The sequence below is a fragment of the Rattus norvegicus genome, chromosome 11 (genome assembly GCF_036323735.1).
Source record: "Rattus norvegicus strain BN/NHsdMcwi chromosome 11, GRCr8, whole genome shotgun sequence".
Taxonomy (NCBI): Eukaryota; Metazoa; Chordata; class Mammalia; order Rodentia; family Muridae; genus Rattus; species Rattus norvegicus.
The window spans coordinates 94,644,319-94,662,197 of record NC_086029.1 but is presented as its reverse complement, the minus strand read 5'-3'; the positions used below and the strand labels follow the sequence as shown (position 1 = coordinate 94,662,197).

The following is a 17,879-nucleotide window of genomic DNA, read 5'->3' as shown; positions in this document are numbered from 1 at the left end:
AGGTAATATTTACTTTTGTATTACTGGAATGTATGGATGTGCAGTGTGCACAGACCAGTTAAAGATGTTTGAGCAGGTGGAAAACAACTGCTTTTTCTTTATGAGCTAGTTTGATCACATAAACAAATTACAATGTAAATCTCCATTTATGTCATAGGTCATGTAGTAGTAAGTCGTGAGAATACTATAGCCAACAAGAGTATTCACCATCCAGGGCTGAAGTTATGGCTAGAGACATTTTGATGTCTCAATCAGTTTCAGACGGTTTTAACAGAGGCATCATATATTACCCAATTGTTTGGTCCTTTTAATTTTCTCCTTCCTTCGTGTAGCCAAGATCTTTAGGAGATCTTCCTCAATCAAGTATGATCCTTATTATTTTGGTTGGAATCCAAAGACTTTTCTTCTTTCCTGATGATACAAACACAAAACTTCTATCCCAACATAACATACCTTTTTGTCCAGAAGTTTGAAGTATAAACTGAAGTCCATAAGTATAGACCGATCCAATCTAGCAGCTCCTTCTATCCAAGTCTGCTCCATTTTGTCCTCCCAAATTTACATGTGAGGCTCCCAACACAGATGTTGATTGGTTGCCAGCATAAATCGCTAGACTAACACCACAGGACAGTCAATAACTCTTTTCTTCCTTTCTTTTATCTCATTACAGACCCAAGTCATTTTGTTCAGGTGACATAGCTGTAGGAAGGCTGAGTGCCAAATGCTTTTAAAATATACGCACCAATCAGCATTCACCAGTCCTTACTGTTGTTTTTTCATTCAGGTAGAGTGTACTCTCCTAAGCGGGACAGGGGTGAGTTAGAGGAGTTAGAGAGGCTTCCTCGAAGACCATTCAGTACCTCTATGCCCCTAGAAGTACTAAATGTCTGATCTACCACTGGAGAAGGAAGAAGAAACCTGAGAAACACAGCATAAAAACAGGTACTATGTCATTGTCACAGAGGCTGTCTGAGTGTTTCTATTCTTGAAGGAAAACTGTGTCAACTTTTCTCCACTCCTGGATAAAGCCCATTCAATCAACAGAACACCTCTGCTGGAACGAGAAGAGCCCCAGAAAGAAGGGTCTTTCTGTCCCCAAGGGGCCCTACTGAGACTTTCCATACAAGAAAAAGTGGGTTGTACTGATGGAGAGAACCAATCCCAAGATGCCCCTCCCAGACCAAGAAGGGTGTAGAAGAGTGGGCTCTTGGAATGGTCTGAAGTAAAGGCCTCTGTGGCGTCAGTTGCCTTCATGTTTCTGTTCTGTGTAAACTTAACATGGTTTCACTGTCTTTTATTGTCTTAGCATTGAGGAGGGATATCAGTGCTGCCAAAACCACAGGGGTGATGAGGAGATATTCAGGGAAGAGTTAAGTTTTGGGGCTCTTACACTATCCCAGGGGCCCTTTGTATTGAAAATGTAACATTTCGCTTAAGTGGAGGCACTTGGCAAAACTTCAGGTAACCCAGCAGTTAGTACGGCATACAGTTACTCACTCTGTGCAAGGCGTCATGGGGGTGCTCTCGGAATCGATCTCCACCTCCATGGTCAGGATGGGAAGAGTCTCAACCTAATCAAGAAATCATTGTAATAGTAGCGAAATGTCACAGGTTTTTATAAACAGACAGTAAGAGTGATAGGGAAAGCAGATTCTCATCCTTGCGGCATCAAAGTTCCAGCCACTTTCTTATTCCCAAAATCCTTTCTGACATTCTCATCTACACACGCTATCCTGAAGACTGGAATCAAGGAGGAAACATAGCTGGGGGATGAACGGCAATGGAAGATGTCACCAAGAAGCAAGTATGGGAGAAACAACCACACCAGAAAGGTACGAGATGGAGAGGGACTGGTGGAGGAGGAAGCAGCCAGGGGGCAGGCATTGTTTTAAGGAAGTGACGCTGTTTTACATACTGGGATTCCCAGAGGTGTGAAACACAGCTGATCCTCTGATAACAATGAGGCAGAAGAGCTGAAAGCCAATTTCTGCCTTTCCGTAAACAGGGAAGAACTTTGCACAGCCTGTGATGAGGGTAGGGATGGCGACCGCTCCCCACGCCCACCGTGATGTCCCTGGTCACTGTGTACTGCTCATCACTGAAACTGAGTTGAGTTCTTACTCGCCCAGCAGATGGATAAGATGCAGGACCCAAGAGAAGTTGAATAGCTTACCTGGAATTTCATGAGGAAGCTAGTTCAGGATTTTGCCAAGTCAAGTCTTGCATGAATGCTGGTCAGTTTCAGAACACCAAGCCTGGGATATGTCTGGATTCATAATAGTGTCTGTATAGGGCCATATCTGACAACCCAGAAAGCAAATTTAGTTAAACAAGTCAAGTCCGACACCATGGTGGCACAATTCAACTGTATCTGGCAGAATTTCAGCATCACTGACCTCTGCTCAGCAGTGTGGAAAGTTCTCTCGCACTCAGGGTTTAGTGTTCTTTCCACTCTCTGGTTCATTCCTTGTCTCCTCCCCCTGCACCATTCCCCTCCCCATCCCCATCTTATCTGTACTTTCCAATTCTAACATGAACATGTCAGCCCCTCTTACTTTTAAATTTAATGAGTTGATGTTGCTTTTACTTTTCAGATATAGTCTACAGTTCTCTGGTGCTCTGCAAAGCACATTCCTAACAGTATGACTCAAAGTCATTGGCATGGAATTCTAGGGCACTATTCTCACAAGCAACTGCTGTGGACAGAATACACAGACCTCTTTCCTCCTGTCGCTACCATCTAATTTTATTCCCAGCCCATCTCAAAAGCTTCATGAAATCTCCGGCCATGAAATCGTCTGTTTCTCTAAGGTGCTACAGATGATGGGCCAGATGATCTAGGAAATCTTTCTAGAAGAATGAAAGGACCTCCTCTCCTGTCCCCTGGAGTGTGTGTGTGTGTGTATGTGTGTGTGTGTGTGTGTGTGTGTGTGTATAACATCATACATCATGCCTGTGTCTAGACCACTTTGCCCTTCCTCATCTCTTAGTCTCAGGTTCTTTAACCATTACCCCTCCCACCCCAACTCCACATCTCACCCATTTTTCTACTCTGGATTATTATTATTATTATTATTATTATTATTATTATTATTATATGTATCCCTAGGCTAACCTGATACTATGTTATCAAGGCTGTCTTTGAACTCATGGAAGTCATCCTGAGTGCTGAGATCACAGGCATATGACACCATACTCACCTGGATTTACTTTTAAAATCATTAGTCAGCATGTCCCTATCTGTATAGAGATTGGAGTGAAAAGGCCTTTTTTTTTATATGTATCTATTTTTCATCAGTTCATATTTCATGTGTGCCTACTTATATAAACTGACACATGTAACTAGTTACAAATGACTGAAAAGGAAACGAAGTCCCAATTAGAATGTATGTATATGAATACAACAGACACATGTGTTTTTGTGAGGACCATATGAGGGATTAGTCAAGATTTGAGTAGAGATCAGTGGGTAATTAACCCTGTATTAACAATGAATGTTCCCCTTTATAGATCACTGTCAGACTCCATTAGGAGACCTATTACATGAGTACTTCTGCTTGTGGTCTTCTGGGCAGATGAGTTAACCGTGAACCATGCCTTGTGTGAGTAATACATGAAAAGAAATTCATGACTTTCCGGAAGTAGGCTGAAAGGGCTCTTAAAATGCAGTTACAAAACCTCCTAAAACTACAGTTCGAAATAACAAGTATGTTTTAAACGGAGTCAGCAACTACTCTGAACTGGCTGACTTTCACAATTACAAACCCACATTGGATTTGAAATCTTTGGATTAATTTTTTTTCTGTCCTGTTTTCAGTATGTATAAACTACAAAACTGCTCAAAATAGGAGCTTCACTGAATGCTTCTACAAGGAAAAGTCTAGAACAGCATTTTTTTTACCATAACAAGTACCTCTGATTTTTTTTATCTTTATTAACTTGAGTATTTCTTATTTACATTTCGATTATTATTCCCCTTCCCGGTTTCCGGGCCAACATCCCCCTAATCCCTCCCTTTCCCCTTCTATATAGGCTTCCCCTCCCCATTCACCCCCCATTACCACCCTCCCCCCAACAATCACGTTCACTGGGGGTTCAGTCTTGGCAGGACCAAGGGCTTCCCCTTCCACTGGTGCTCTTACTAGGCTATTCATTGCTATCTATGTGGTTGACATGAACAGCATTTTTTAAGCAAGCAACTAGCCACAAGATTTATTTACTATCTCCTTCCTCCAGCCGATGTCTACACTATCCTGATAATGTCTGGTTACAGACCTTGCAGGTACATTCCTTTGGGCTCAGGTGCACATTTGGTCCTCAATGGCCCCAGTTGCTAGCTGACAAGTGAGGAAATCATTGCTTGGAGTACCTCACAGACAGCACTTTAGGGCGGGGCACATCACCTTCACAACCAGGGTAGGGAAGAGCAGGGGCGGACTGGCAGGCGGGGCTGAACGTTGGCGTCGAAGCCTGGGTGGAGTGACCAAACAGCTGGAGGTTCCTGCGGCTGCGCCCCAGCCTGAGCCAAGACCCTTGATCAGGCCCTCCCCTCTCAGCTGGCTCTAGCCGGCTCCAGCGGGGTCTCCTTTGGATCCCTGCCTTAGCTTCCTCGCCTACCACCGAAGTTTAGTTTGCAAGTTTTGTTCTTGAGACTTTCCCCACCACGGCTTCTAAGAGGAGTTTGTTGTACTCGGTGAGTTTTACAGTGCTTGAAATTACCTGAGTTGGAAGGTAAATCGTCAGGGAATCTGAACAGGGTCTGCTTCTAAAACGCACTTGCTGTGCAGCGAGCGCTTCATGTAAATTTGCGTTTCCTTCCTTTGTTATTTAGGCTCCCAGAAGCTCAAAGGTCCAAAGGGTCCTGACAAAAGACCGGCGGGCCCTTAAGATTGGCTGTGAAACTACGACCATGGGAAAACCACTGTCCATTCAAAACCTTCAGCTTGGAAACCACTAACTGAAGCGTGGTTTACAGAAATGGGTCTCCTCCTGTCTTAACCAACGCTGCTCCTGGATGAAAGGTCAGTCATTGCCCACCCAGAGTGCCCGCTGCATCCTACGGTGAGCCGAGGCCCCTCTTTGGCGGAATGTAGCTTTGCTGTTCATTGGGACACTCTCGCATCCCCTACAGTGTCTAAGTCGCTGGCTGGGCTAGCTTTGTGCCGGCTCTGAGGTCCTTCCCGAGGGCTGCTCGCTGAGTCCCGGGACCCGCCCCGCCTCTAGCTTCCCTCCTGCAGCCCGGGACCGGACCGATCTCCCGGAGGCGGGAGGGGGAGGAGAGGCTAGTCCACATGGGCGGCCCGGGGGCATCAGGGTAGAATGGGTGGGGAAGATAGATGGCTCTTTGGTGAGAGCCGGGGCTGCCCGGTCCCGAGGTGCAGCAAAAAAGGGAGAGTTTCCTCCGGCGAGCGCCTTTGTTCACTGCGGCCTGGTGGGCGCGAGCGCCGGGTGGCGACCACCCCAGGCCCAGCTGCCGCTTTTGTGCCGCTGGTACGATCCGACCCGCGGGGTCCAGAGCACCGGGTTTCCCAAGTCAGCGGTTGGGGAGAGGTGGCTGTGGTTCACAAAACCCCGCCCGGCCCCTGCCGGGTCCTGAGTTTTATCAATGCTGGACTGAATTCGGGCTGACCGCCCTGGATGGCTTGCACGTGAGGGAGCTGACCGGCTCTTTGGAATCGCTGCTGGGTGGGAAAAAAAAAGGAATCAGGGAAGCAAGCGGGTAGGAGAAACTGGGAAAAGTTCTTTGTAATGAGAAAATCCTGGTTACTGCTATATTTTTTAACATGCTGGTGAACTGGTTGTTCAGATACCCCTAGGTATAAGTAACAGCTTTTGACTCATTCTTTACTGTAGTAATGCTTTTCTTAGGTTGCGGGTCATGTTACAGGGACATAGATGCCACCGCTAGGTAGTTGGTGGTGGTAGAGTTAATATTTAGGCTAACTTTCTGGTGAAAGTACATCCATTAAAATTGCATTTGCTCCTCTGTGCCTTTATTTTGGGAAACAGTCATCTCCAGGGGCAGGGATGCCAGGGAGAGGTATATGAGAAAACTGAAACTGACCCAGAAAAGTATGATTGAAGGTGCAGAAAATGACCCCCACCCTGAACACTGAACGGTGATTTGTAAGTAGCTGAAGTGTGAACTTCATCAAAAGAGAGCCAGGGATACAGGCTTGCACGCCTAAGACTTTGGATTCAATCTCTAGCACAAAGGGGAATTTCGTCAAAAGAAATGTAGGGGATAGATTTTGTTTTGTTGTTGTTGTTGTTTTGTTTTGCTTGTTGTTGTTTTAATGCAAGATAAATTCAGTAACCAAAGAGCTCCCATCATATTCTTAAGCCACTTTCTTTCCACTGCACTCTCTCTCCCTCTCCCCATTCTTGCCCTTTCCTCCCTCCCTACGCCCACTTATCCATACTCAGTAAAGATGGGGCTGACTGTGCACACCTACAGGCCTTCTGAGAAAAGGTTCCCTAGACATTTAAGATCTCCATGAGTGTCATGACGAATAAGTTCTGAAACTCACCGCAGCCCTTCCTGGGAGACAAGTAACCCTACAGACTCTTGTGATTGCTTTTCTTACCAAGAAAATTCAGAAGATGGGAAAGGATTTTCCAAATGAAATCTAGGCCCTATTGAGTAAATGTGCACTTAAGTATTTCATTAAAATCTGAACTAAATCTGTCTTTATAAAAACAAAATATATCCAAACAAACTTACGGCGCAAGTCTGTAGGTTTCTAATTCTCGGATTTATAACAGCTTAAATAATAACTCATGGGTTTCTAAATGGGTCATCTTTGAAAATGGGTCATTTTGGATGGAATCGTTACACTTGCTAACTTACAAACTGTAAATGCTGAGGTCTGTCTGTGGCCCAAGTGCATTAAAATTTGAGTTTCAGAATATATATCGAAAGATACCGGGAGAAAGTCAGAAAATAGTCTTTTCCCAAAGTCACAAAGTAGATGCAGTTGTGCTAGGAGTTTTGTATATGTTCGGTTGAGCAGATCCAAGCAAATTACTCAGAGAGTTCCACTACTGAGCATTAAACCTCGGCCAGCAAAGATGTAGGATAATGCGAATCTAGAATTGCTTCCAGTGTACACTGCACATTATGCTGTATAATATACAACACATTTTGCATTTCCATATAAATATAGATATATTTGTATATATTGTATCTAGTACTCGTATATATCCCTTGTATGGAATCTTTATATTTAAAGAGAAGAAGCTTGGTCAAATAAGATATAAATTTTAAATCAGTTTACTCCGTTTATTCTTTTATTTACTATGAAAATTAGGCATTCATTTAAGCACTCAGTAGCTGATGAGGAAAAGAAAACATTCCATATATATAAGGAATGACTAATACCTTGGAAATTTAAATAGCATCGACTTAGCGCTTCCTGCCCTGGTTGTGATTCTTTCTGTACTAGAAGTTAGGCTTGTTTTGATTTTTTTTCTCTCCCGTGAAGGGGCCAATAGTATTGAGTCATTCCCACTATGAGGGAAAAACAAAAAAAAGACAAGAAACTGATTCTGGGAGAGTCCAGCTAGCTCATGGCTAGTGGAGCCCCATCCACCATTCCCTGGAACTCAGGTGTTGCTCTGTGTTGTCCAGCCCCAGGCATAGTCTGCAGCCTGAGAGCTCTGACTTCAGTCCCATAGCCTGGGATCGAAAGTCCTAAACTTGAGTGGCTGACTTGGAGGTCAAAAGGCTCCGAAGTCCATCCCACTTACCCTGGCAAAGACAGACACACCCCACACCCCCTCTGTGTCCCTCCCTCCCTCCTTCCCTCCCTCCCTCCCTCCCTCCCTCTCTCCCTCCCTCTCCCTCTCTCCATTTTTTTAAAAAGTAATCGTCAGGGACTTATCGTCTTCTTTTCACAGGCTTTCTTTACTTCCGTTCCTCTGCATGTAAAGTTGCAGAGCTGTACTGTGTTTTGCTCCTTTGCATCTTAACAAATATTGTAATAATTATACAAATTTCTTGGTCTCAGAGGCCTGAGCAAAACCCATATTCTGTTCTGGTCTCTCACTTTAAGATCACAACCCCCTTATCAGTGAAAGGACCGAGTTTCTCTAAACCCTTAATTTCTATTTACACTGTTCTTACCCCCTCCAAGAGTCATGTGTCCATGTTTGTTTGTTTGTTTGTTTTGACATTTTTTTTCTCTTCTGCTCCAGTTGAGAGGGACCTTGCAGGTCTCCAGGCTAGGAAGGGACCTAGTGAAGAGATAAGAATGAAAACGTGAAGCAGGTGGACACGGGTCATATATCAGAGAGGCTAATCCCTTATTACACTGAATGCTATGAATGTAAAGGCTGCCTTTGATTGGTCTGTACTAAGATGTATCTTCTACTGTGAGTAACTGAACACTAGAAAGCCTGTTTACTGTACAAAAACAGCACACCCCAGGAAGAGGCTATAAAATTCCAAAAGGTGAACTTGAGATATGACATGAAATCCACATCCAATTTCGGATTTTGTCCCTTCTCCTGCTTTTCCACCATTCTATAACTGCCTGATAGTGCACTTAACAAAATAAGTCAACAGGTTGGCCCTACTCAGGTTTCAGTCTCTGTAACTGACAAGCCTCATCTTACCTCTGTGTCATTGTCACTGAAAGACCTCTTCAGTTTTGGGACAATTTTGTTTTTGTTGTTGCTTCTTTGTTTTTTCAAGACAGGGTTTCTCCGTGTAGCCCTGACTGCCCTGGAACTTGCTCTGGCCACCAGGCCAGCCCGGAACTCACAGAGATCTGCTTATTCCTGCTTCTCCAGTGCTGGAATTAATGTATGCCATCATGCCTGGCCATCCTTAGCCTTCCTTCCGGTTAAGGTTAATGGAACACCCCAGTTGGTCAATTAGGATCTGTTAGGTAGCTGTTAGCAATCAGTATTTTAGTAAATTCATATCTGGTTAATATTTTTTAGAAGCATATTGGCACACAGCAGTTTTGAAAGCTTGATACCCACCCAGAAGCATCAGCCACCTACCAGTCTGTAGTAAGGAACCACAAATGGTTTATAGAGGAGGAAAATTGCTGTGTTTAGTTGACGTGGCCCAGGCTTTATTCAGTATGTCAGATGATCCTCAGAATGCACCTGGTTCAAAAACAAGTCAGGTGCACATGATGAGTACAATAGAAAAGACTAAACACATGTAATTTTTATGTCATTCTAAACTTCTGGAATCTTCTGTTCCCTTATATATATCAGGTCCAGATTGCAGATTACAACGTTGTACCTACTGATTCGTTGGTGGAATATCAACCCCTGAAAAGTCTCCGAAGTCACACCCAGCATCCTGCCCATGGCCTTTTCAGGTATGGGGCTAGTTAATATCTGTTAAATTCATTAAACGTAGACATTACTTGCTTTTCAGAGCTTCCCAGAATAAGGCATGTGCCAACTGAAAATAAAGTGTTATAATACGTGATTGCTCAAAAAAGACAATTGTATACGCTGATGTTTATACTATCTTTTACCTTTTGTCCTCTGCGTGGCAAAAAGGTCAATCCAATGGTGCAGCTAGATGCCCACAAACAGATAGACCTCTGTTGGACACCTGGTGGCATAAGATGTTCAACATCATCATATTCATGATGTTACCCTGACAGAACTCATGCTCTTCTCTCCGATCTGCTTTCAACAACTTTTCCCTTGTGCTAGCTGCCAGTAGTTTGAGCCAAAGTAATGCTGAAAGCATGCTTTACCATTGTGTACACAGAGATTATACTTTACGTGAGTACAATGAGTCTTATCTTAAGCCAACTGTACATGCTTTGAGACTAAAGACCAGAAACCACCACACCATGTTCTTCCACCATGCTTGGCTTCCACATAACTGTGTCATGCCTCTCCACCATGCCTGGCTTCCACATAGCCGTGTCACGCCTCTCCACTGTTCTTGCACTGTGGCTTGCACAGTACACACATCCTTGCGTGTTTAATTGGAACACTAAAGCATGCAGTTGTTTAAATTGAACTTAAACTCTAAACATCTCCATCTTGATTAAATTTTCAAAATTTTTATAAAGTTTTGCATAATATTTCAGAGTCTCAAAGGCAAACTCAACAAGGAAGTGAATGAATAGGGTGAAGTATTTTAAAAAATCGGGTGTTATTATCAGGAAACGTGTAGCTTTTTGACACACTAACTCTAGTGGGTTTTTTTTTTTTAGAAGTTTAAAAAACTAATTTCTCTGAATAATCATTATTTTGGGTAATTGAGGGGTACAGCTCTCTGATTTTCAAAAGTATTTTAGTATTTTAGGAAACACCTTATTCTACTTTTTAAAAAAAGAGTTTAAAGATTATATTTTTGTATGTGTATATGTGCCCCTCATCTTGATCACTCAGGGTGTGTGTGTGTGTGTGTGTGTGTGTGTGTGTGTGTGTGTGTGTGATGCCTACATGCATGTCTATGCCACATGTGTGCAGTGCCTTTGGAGGCCAGAAGAGGGCGTCGCAACACATGGAACAAGTCTTAGAGGCAGTTGTAAACTGCAGTGTGGATGCTGGGAATCTGGAAAAGGTCTTAAACACTAAGCCACCTCTCCAGCCCAATGTCTGTACTGCCTTACATTCCAAAAGTTGGTGTGTTAAGTTACTTTTCTTGTTGCTATAACAAAATGCCTGACAAAATCAACTTAAGGAAGGAAAGGTTTATTTTGATTCACTGTCTGAGGGTACTCTCCATTGTGTCAGGGAAGTCATGGCAGCAGTGAGATGAGGCAGTGGTTCACAGTGCATCCACTCTGTCAGGCAACAGACAAAAGTGAATGCTGGTCTTCTGCTTGGTTCTTCCTTTATTCAGGGGAGGATTCCATCAGGACATACCTAAAGGTTTGTCTCCTAGATGATTCTAGATCCTGAAAAGCCGAAATCAGTATTAATGATCACATTTGCCAACCTTTGTTCTCTTCCTAGGTCTTTTGGAGCAGAAACTAGATTTGTTCCAACTGAGAGTGTCCCTAGACTTCTAAAATGTTGATGCTGCTTTAAAGAATTTATCTGTTAAGAATTATGTTAGCTCAGCTTAAGTCTGTAGGTTCTTTATGATGTATTGTGAGGAAGGCAAAACACCCAGGCTTTCGGCCTTCACAGGCTTCTCTTACCTAAATAATCACTGTAGAAACAAAATTGTTGCCCCTGAATGACTGTTACTTTATAAACCTTAGGCAGAACCCAGCATCAAACACCAGTGTTTCCTGTTGTTTTCCTCACTTTCCTTCACAGCATTAAATCCAGACGTGATAAGCGTCTGGAGGGCAGGGCAGCTTTGTCAGACAGATCTGCCCTTCTGAACAGAGGATTTGGCCTTTTTATAACCAAGCCCACTAATACACTAACATCACATCCTTGAATGCATATAGCATAAGACTCACGACTATTGCTTTGTGTATATTCTATTCTTTTTCTTTTGTTTTGTTTTGTTTTGCTGATTGTGGCTTCCTAACTAGTTTTTTTGCAGTTTTAAAATGTATATCCTAAGAGATAAAGTACAACACATGTTGAATAGCTATGGACAAAGTCTCCTTGAGACATGCTTTAGTCTCCTTTTTTTGAGCATTCCTCGTGACTAGCCCTGTAGTTCCTACCCTGACGAGGAGCAATTAGAAATAGAGCAGAATCTGAAAACCCAGAGATCTAGAAGGCAGTGCCGCCCCTGGAGTTAGAATCCTTCTGCAGGGTCCTCAGTGTGTGCTGTTCTTTTTATATCAATGTCATGGAGGGAGGTACATGACTACAGGTCTCTGGGCACAAAGCAGGATTTCTCCCCTGCAGCTGTGGTGTGGTTGTGCAATTATGCTGCTATGATTAAGTCCCCCCCAATCCTAACCAATATCCAGGAGACATATTACCAACCCTGGGCGGGAGCAATTATATTTCTAGGCACCAATGAGGAACATCTTTGATAGACTGGGGAAACTATAATTCAAGCTTCAAGTGCTAAAGGATGCCTGTAGCACGTTAGGAATGTGCCCACACCATGCTGTGAGAAAATTGGGACATGCTAGTCCAACAGTATTACTGATGCAAAGATCAGGCAGGATACATGAAACTGTCAGATTTGATATTGTCCAATAATGTAATAGCATAACTGGAGAGGTAGAGTCAAAGGGATCAAAACGTCACATTAACTCATAACCTAGACTCTGTCTTGTCAGTAGATGGTGGGGATGGGGAGGGATCTTTGATTATATCACAGTTTTGGAAAGTTCAGTCTGACCGAAGTGCCACCCAGTAAGTCTGTACCCTAGTCTAGGTGAGAAAGGATGATCACCAGAAGGGGAAAAGACTTTGAGGAGTATCTTGTGGGTTAAACAATTGCAGATGGGGCTAACGGCAATGGAAGTTTTGAAAATGAGTTTCTGGTATGGATGGATAGAGCACATTTGGGTACTAGTAAAGATAGAAGCAGTGGGTGTTAAGGAAAGACAGAATAATCTGTCCAAATGAGAGAACCCCCATGTGTTGGTTAATTATCTGACTTCCTCTCCTTACTAGCCCACGTATGCACACTCTCATTTGCCCTGACAAAGACTAAATTGACTTATGCTTGCCCTAGTTTCTCAGGGTTTGTGGAGGGATGCATGATACAGTACAACAAACTGTGAGTGACTAGAAGGCCATTAGTGTTCACTTCTCTCTTTTTTTTTTTTTTAAGAAAAAAAAAGAAAGAAAGTTTACCCTTATTCCTACCTAGTATGGGGAAGTTTCAATGGAACTTTAATTTATCATATTAAATTCTAATGCCACAAATAGTTTTGTGAGGATCACTCAGGTCATATTTGGTGGAAGGGACAAGGAATATTTTTTCTGTGTGGTAACTCAGAGTCCCATTCACGTGTTGTTCTTTTGGCTACAGTGCATGTTCATAGAAAGAACCACACGGATCAAGCATGTGAGGCAGCGAACAGAACTTAATGAGGAACACCAGAGTCAACGGATTTGGACGTGCCCATGCCTTCATTCTATAGTGTACCCTTCTTGTACAATCGCAGAGAAAATGTTGCTAAGAGAGAATATTGTGAGGAATGAGACCTTTCCCCATATTTTATGACCAATATGCATTAAGAAACACATCTATCTATTCTACCAATACAAAGTTCTAGAATCCCGAAGAAGCAAGCGTCCACACACACACAGACCGGAGAACATGAGAGTATTCGTCAGCAGCAGAAGAGTCAAAAGATGGCAGTTTTTTCACTTATTTGCCATTTGTTTTATATTAAGCTTTATGGTTTTTTGGGGCCCGATCAATAATTACATCATGAGCCACATGAAGTCCTACTCCTACAGATACCTTATAAATAGCTATGACTTTGTGAACGATTCCCTGTCTCTCAAGCACAGCTCTGTGCAGCCTCACCACCCATACTTGATCAACCACAGAGAGAAGTGTCAGGCCCAAGATGTCCTCCTCTTACTCTTTATAAAGACTGCCCCTGAAAACTACGAGCGACGTTCTGCCATCAGAAAGACGTGGGGCAACGAGAATTACGTCCAGTCTCAGCTCAACGCCAACATCAAAATTCTGTTCGCGTTAGGAACTCCTCATCCACTGAAGGGAAAAGAGCTGCAAAAAAGACTGATTTGGGAAGATCAAGTGTACCACGACATAATTCAGCAAGATTTCACTGATTCTTTCCACAATCTTACTTTTAAATTTCTTCTTCAGTTCGGCTGGGCAAACACCTTTTGCCCACATGCCAGATTCCTGATGACTGCTGATGATGACATATTTATCCACATGCCAAATCTCATTGAATACCTTCAAGGGCTGGAGCAGGTTGGAGTTCGAGACTTTTGGATTGGTCACGTTCACCGAGGGGGCCCTCCTGTTAGAGACAAAAGTAGCAAGTACTATGTTCCCTATGAAATGTACAAGTGGCCAGCCTACCCTGACTATACCGCCGGTGCTGCCTATGTCGTCTCCAACGATGTAGCTGCCAAAATCTATGAGGCATCACAGACGCTGAATTCCAGCATGTACATAGACGATGTGTTCATGGGCCTCTGCGCCAATAAAGTGGGGGTCGTGCCACAGGACCATGTATTTTTCTCTGGGGAAGGGAAGATTCCTTACCATCCCTGCATCTATGAAAAGATGATAACGTCTCATGGACACTCACAAGACCTACAGGACCTCTGGGTGGAGGCCACAGATCCTAAAGTGAAGGACATTTCGAAAGGGTTTTTTGGTCAGATCTACTGCAGGTTAATTAAGATAGTTCTTCTCTGCAGACTGACTTACAGGAACTCATACCCTTGTAGGGCTGCATTTGCTTAATACCACTGGGATGCTGTACTGCGTTAACTGTCACTGAGCCAGGCTTGAACGGAAAAGGAATCTGTAAATGCTTCTCTCTGCCCTAAGTCGAATGAATGGAAAGCAAAGGGATCATTTCAGAACCCAATCGAACTTAGAGTCGATGGAACTCTTAAATTAAATTAACGGCCTAATTTCATCTCAAGGAATTCATATTTTAAAAGACTTAGATCGTGAACAAGAGTAAAGTAAAAATTTCAAGGTCTCATTTGGTTCCACATGGGTATTTTGAGGTAGGGAGAACAACTGAGAAGCCTTGATATCAAAATAGTTTTGGGGGAACACCTAACAAATGTATAATTGTAGCATTTCTGAAAATTTTAATACATCTTAGAACAAGCAATCCAAATTATCTTCATTAGAGAGTGCTAGGTAGAGGTTGGGGGAGGCAAATGTTATGGAAGAAAATATACCAACATGATGAAAGGTTCATTGGAATGAGGACATACAAGGAAAATGTCTGCAATTTTATTATAGTTAAGTCGCTTAACATTGGCATTCCTATGGCTATTTCCCTAGACAGTTCTAGATTCACTTAAAACACATTTGTGTCATTTTCTCAAATTTAATTTTTAGTGTAAAACTTTACAAAGTGGTCAGCTCTGCTCTAAACAATGCCGTGTGTAGGCTTTCTCTAAAGTTATAAAACAGGAGTAGTGCCTGGCCCCTGGAGGTCCTTTTTTAAAGATAAATTACTGTCAACTCCAATAAGCTGGTTTTAACTTAATGAATTATTCAGTTGCTTTTAAAGCATTAAATCTTGGCCTTTGTTTAGGGAGAGATAGAGCAAGGGGTAAAGCTCAGCACCCAAAAGGGGAAAAACAAAGAAACATTACCCATCCCTTTTCCTTGTAACTTGTAATATGTTAGCTTGGAGTCCAGACCATGACACTCAATACTCACACTAACCCTCCACTTACCAAGAAGGTCTTGTAGGCCACAGATTTCGTTCCAAGTGCAGACTTTTTAACCTGGAAGTTTTCAATACGCTATCACGTCTAAAACAAACCACTATTTGACTCAATGACTATCAGAGGTTATCTTTTAATAGGTTATCTTTTAATATTTCAAACATGGGAGCAGAGTAAGAGAGCTAGAGAAACCGACCAAATGAGATTAGAAATTTTGGTAAATCTGCACACTCTTTGTAATCAGAGACGTGGCAGGTCTAATAAATTAATTACATTTATTTTACAAAACGGGATTGAAACCCGTGGCTGTTACAGAAACAATGCATCACACAGAAAGGGCTAAGGGGTATTCATCAATTAAGGACCTGTGATGCAGGCCAAAACGTGACTTCAGCCAGCAGAGGTGGATGCTTAGCAAACCTCAGACAGAGGCACACTGTAGGGAAAGTTTAGCTGCCATTATTAGGATGGTGTTAGAAACAAAGTTAAAAACAAAAACTCTTAAGAATTTCTCAAAATACACAACTAATGATATCTGTGTTTTCACAGGTAGATTTAAAAAAAAATAAATGTTTACAGAAATCTTTGTGAAGGTTTTTTATTATGAGATATGGAGCTTCTTTATACCGCTCAGGTAGTTTCTTACTAACTTCAAGACTAGTATTAAACATTCTGAAATAGTTATTTTGGGGGTAGATTCAGGGTTTGAGATTACTACAGTTCAGATTTTCTGATCCGTTTTTTTAAACACTAGAGAAGAAAAGTGTAACTTGAAAAGCAGCTTCATAGTTCATCCTCTCCGGTTGGCCCTTTGATAACTTCTGGCTTTGGGTATACATGGATAATTAGTGTCCGTGTTTCTACTTGAAACTGGTAAAAGTTGTCACTGGCTGGAAAATGTCATCTCATGTGCAAGATGGTCTGTTTACACTGGTACTTTATAAAGCAGTATTTTGTTTGTTTTGAGCTCTCTTGAACCTTGTCCATCTTTCTCATTTTGCTCACAATAGGATGGGACTGGTTTGAAGTTAAAGGAAAAAATGAAGGTATTTTGTCTTTCGGAGTTGTCACATGACTCCTTCATAAGATTCAAAAGCCCTGAAAGGCATTTATACATGGAGTTGTTCTAACCTTTTAAAAAGGAAAGAAACAACTTGGTGCTCTAAAGCGGAGCTGTTTTCAAAATGAAAAATAAAATGAAACAGGAAATAGACTGTTGGCCCAGATAGTCATTCAGGTTTTAAAAAATGGCCGCACACAGTAATACTGCTAAAAAAAAAAAAAAACAAAAACAAAAACAAAAACTTACCTCCTTATTGGGTTGCATCTTTTTTCAGCTATTAATTTTATACCAAAATGTTAAATATTTATATTGCTTGAGTTTCAATCTTGTATGGAAAAATAACTAGTAGGTCTAAAAATTCTACGCTTTCCAATAAATAAGGTAAAAATCATCAGTAATGTGTGTTTGAAATCCTGTGTGGGCATCATTCTGTGTATCGTCACCTGCTGTTTTATTCTAGAAGGGTCTGCACTACCCATCCATTGTCTGATGTGTGCTCACACTGCCGCTGTGCTCACCTCGGAGAGTTGTCATGGAGCTACTTAAGGCCTGCTGTGTTTGTGGGAAATGCTGTTTCCTAATCATTTGTTCAGAATGCCACGACAAAAGGCACTTGCAGTTGTAGTGCACATACATTTAAAGGGGTTTTATTAGATTGGGTTACAAAATATGGTCTTACAGCAGTCCAACAATGGCTGACTCATACCAGAAAGGCTGAGAACCCAGTACTAGCTGAGTTCACAAGGCCAGATGTCTCGGCAACTCCAATCTCACAGTCAAGTTGAGAGCTGCTGATCTTCATTCAGTCTATGTAGGGATACTGAAGATGTCGGTACTTATAGCAGCAAAGAAAAACCTCAGAAACGAGACACATGAACTTGGCAATGAGCAGGAGGGCAAAGAGGTAAAGAGCAAAGCTGTATCCTTCCAAGTCCTTTTTTTTTTTTAATATTTTATTTATATTTCAAATGTTATCCCCTTTCCCGGTTTACTGTCTGGAAACCCTCCATCCCATGCCCACCCCTGCTTCTATGAGGGTGCTCCCCCACTCCTACCTCCCTACCCTGCCATCCCCCTACACTAGGGAATTGAGCCTTCACAGGACCAAGGACCTCTCCTCTCAGTGATGCCTGGCAAGGCCATCCTCTGCTACATATGGGGCCGGAGCCACTGGTCATTTCATGTGCACTCTTTGGTTGGTGGTTTAGTCCCTCTGGAGGCTCTGGTTGGTTGATATTGTTGTTCTTCCTATGGGGTTGCAAACCCCTTCAGCTCTTCCAATCCTTTCTCTAACTTCTCTATTGGGATCCCCGGGCTCAGTCCAATGGTTGGCTGTGAACATCTGCCTCTGTATTTAAGGCTCTGGCAGAGCCTCTCTGGAGACAGCTATATTCAGGCTCCTGTCAGCATGCACTGCTGGCATCAGCAATAGTGTCTGGGTTTAGTGTCTGTATATGGGATGGAGCCTTAGGTGGGGCAGTCTCTGCATGGCCTTTCCTTCAGCCTCTGTTCCACACTTTGTCTCTGTATTTCCTTTAGACGGGAGCAATGTTGG

General features: G+C 42.6%; 2 protein-coding genes across 9 annotated transcripts in view; one reads left to right on the top strand and one right to left on the bottom strand.

Moving 5' to 3' along the window:
• Positions 1–4,381, bottom strand: part of Lamp3 (lysosomal-associated membrane protein 3) — a 68,635-nt gene extending 64,254 nt beyond the window's left edge. For 3 of the 8 annotated variants that reach the window (XM_063270465.1, XM_063270467.1, XM_039088271.2), the window contains exons 1-4: positions 4,276–4,381; positions 2,174–2,300; positions 1,498–1,571; positions 454–799 (exon numbers count right to left, since the gene is read on the bottom strand). The gene's annotated coding sequence lies outside the window, so the exon portion shown is untranslated. Of the gene's footprint in view, positions 1–290; positions 412–453; positions 800–1,497; positions 1,572–2,173; positions 2,301–4,275 lie in introns of all 8 variants that reach the window. The other 5 variants (XM_063270466.1, XM_039088272.2, XM_063270462.1 and 2 more) reach the window with 4 other exon arrangements.
• Positions 4,382–4,613: 232 nt separating this feature from the next.
• B3gnt5 (UDP-GlcNAc:betaGal beta-1,3-N-acetylglucosaminyltransferase 5) lies at positions 4,614–16,718 on the top strand. Its single transcript, NM_053932.1, has 4 exons — positions 4,614–4,693; positions 4,832–5,021; positions 9,232–9,338; positions 12,887–16,718. Exon 4 carries the CDS (start codon positions 13,178–13,180, stop codon positions 14,309–14,311), a length of 1,134 nt encoding a protein of 377 aa, NP_446384.1. The 5' UTR covers positions 4,614–4,693; positions 4,832–5,021; positions 9,232–9,338; positions 12,887–13,177; the 3' UTR covers positions 14,312–16,718.
• The last annotated feature ends 1,161 nt before the right edge of the window (positions 16,719–17,879 follow it).

Bases quoted from the DNA above. Each gene is read 5' to 3' on its own strand.
- B3gnt5 (NM_053932.1), top strand. From the start codon at position 13,178: ATGAGAGTATTCGTCAGCAGCAGAAGAGTCAAAAGATGGCAGTTTTTT.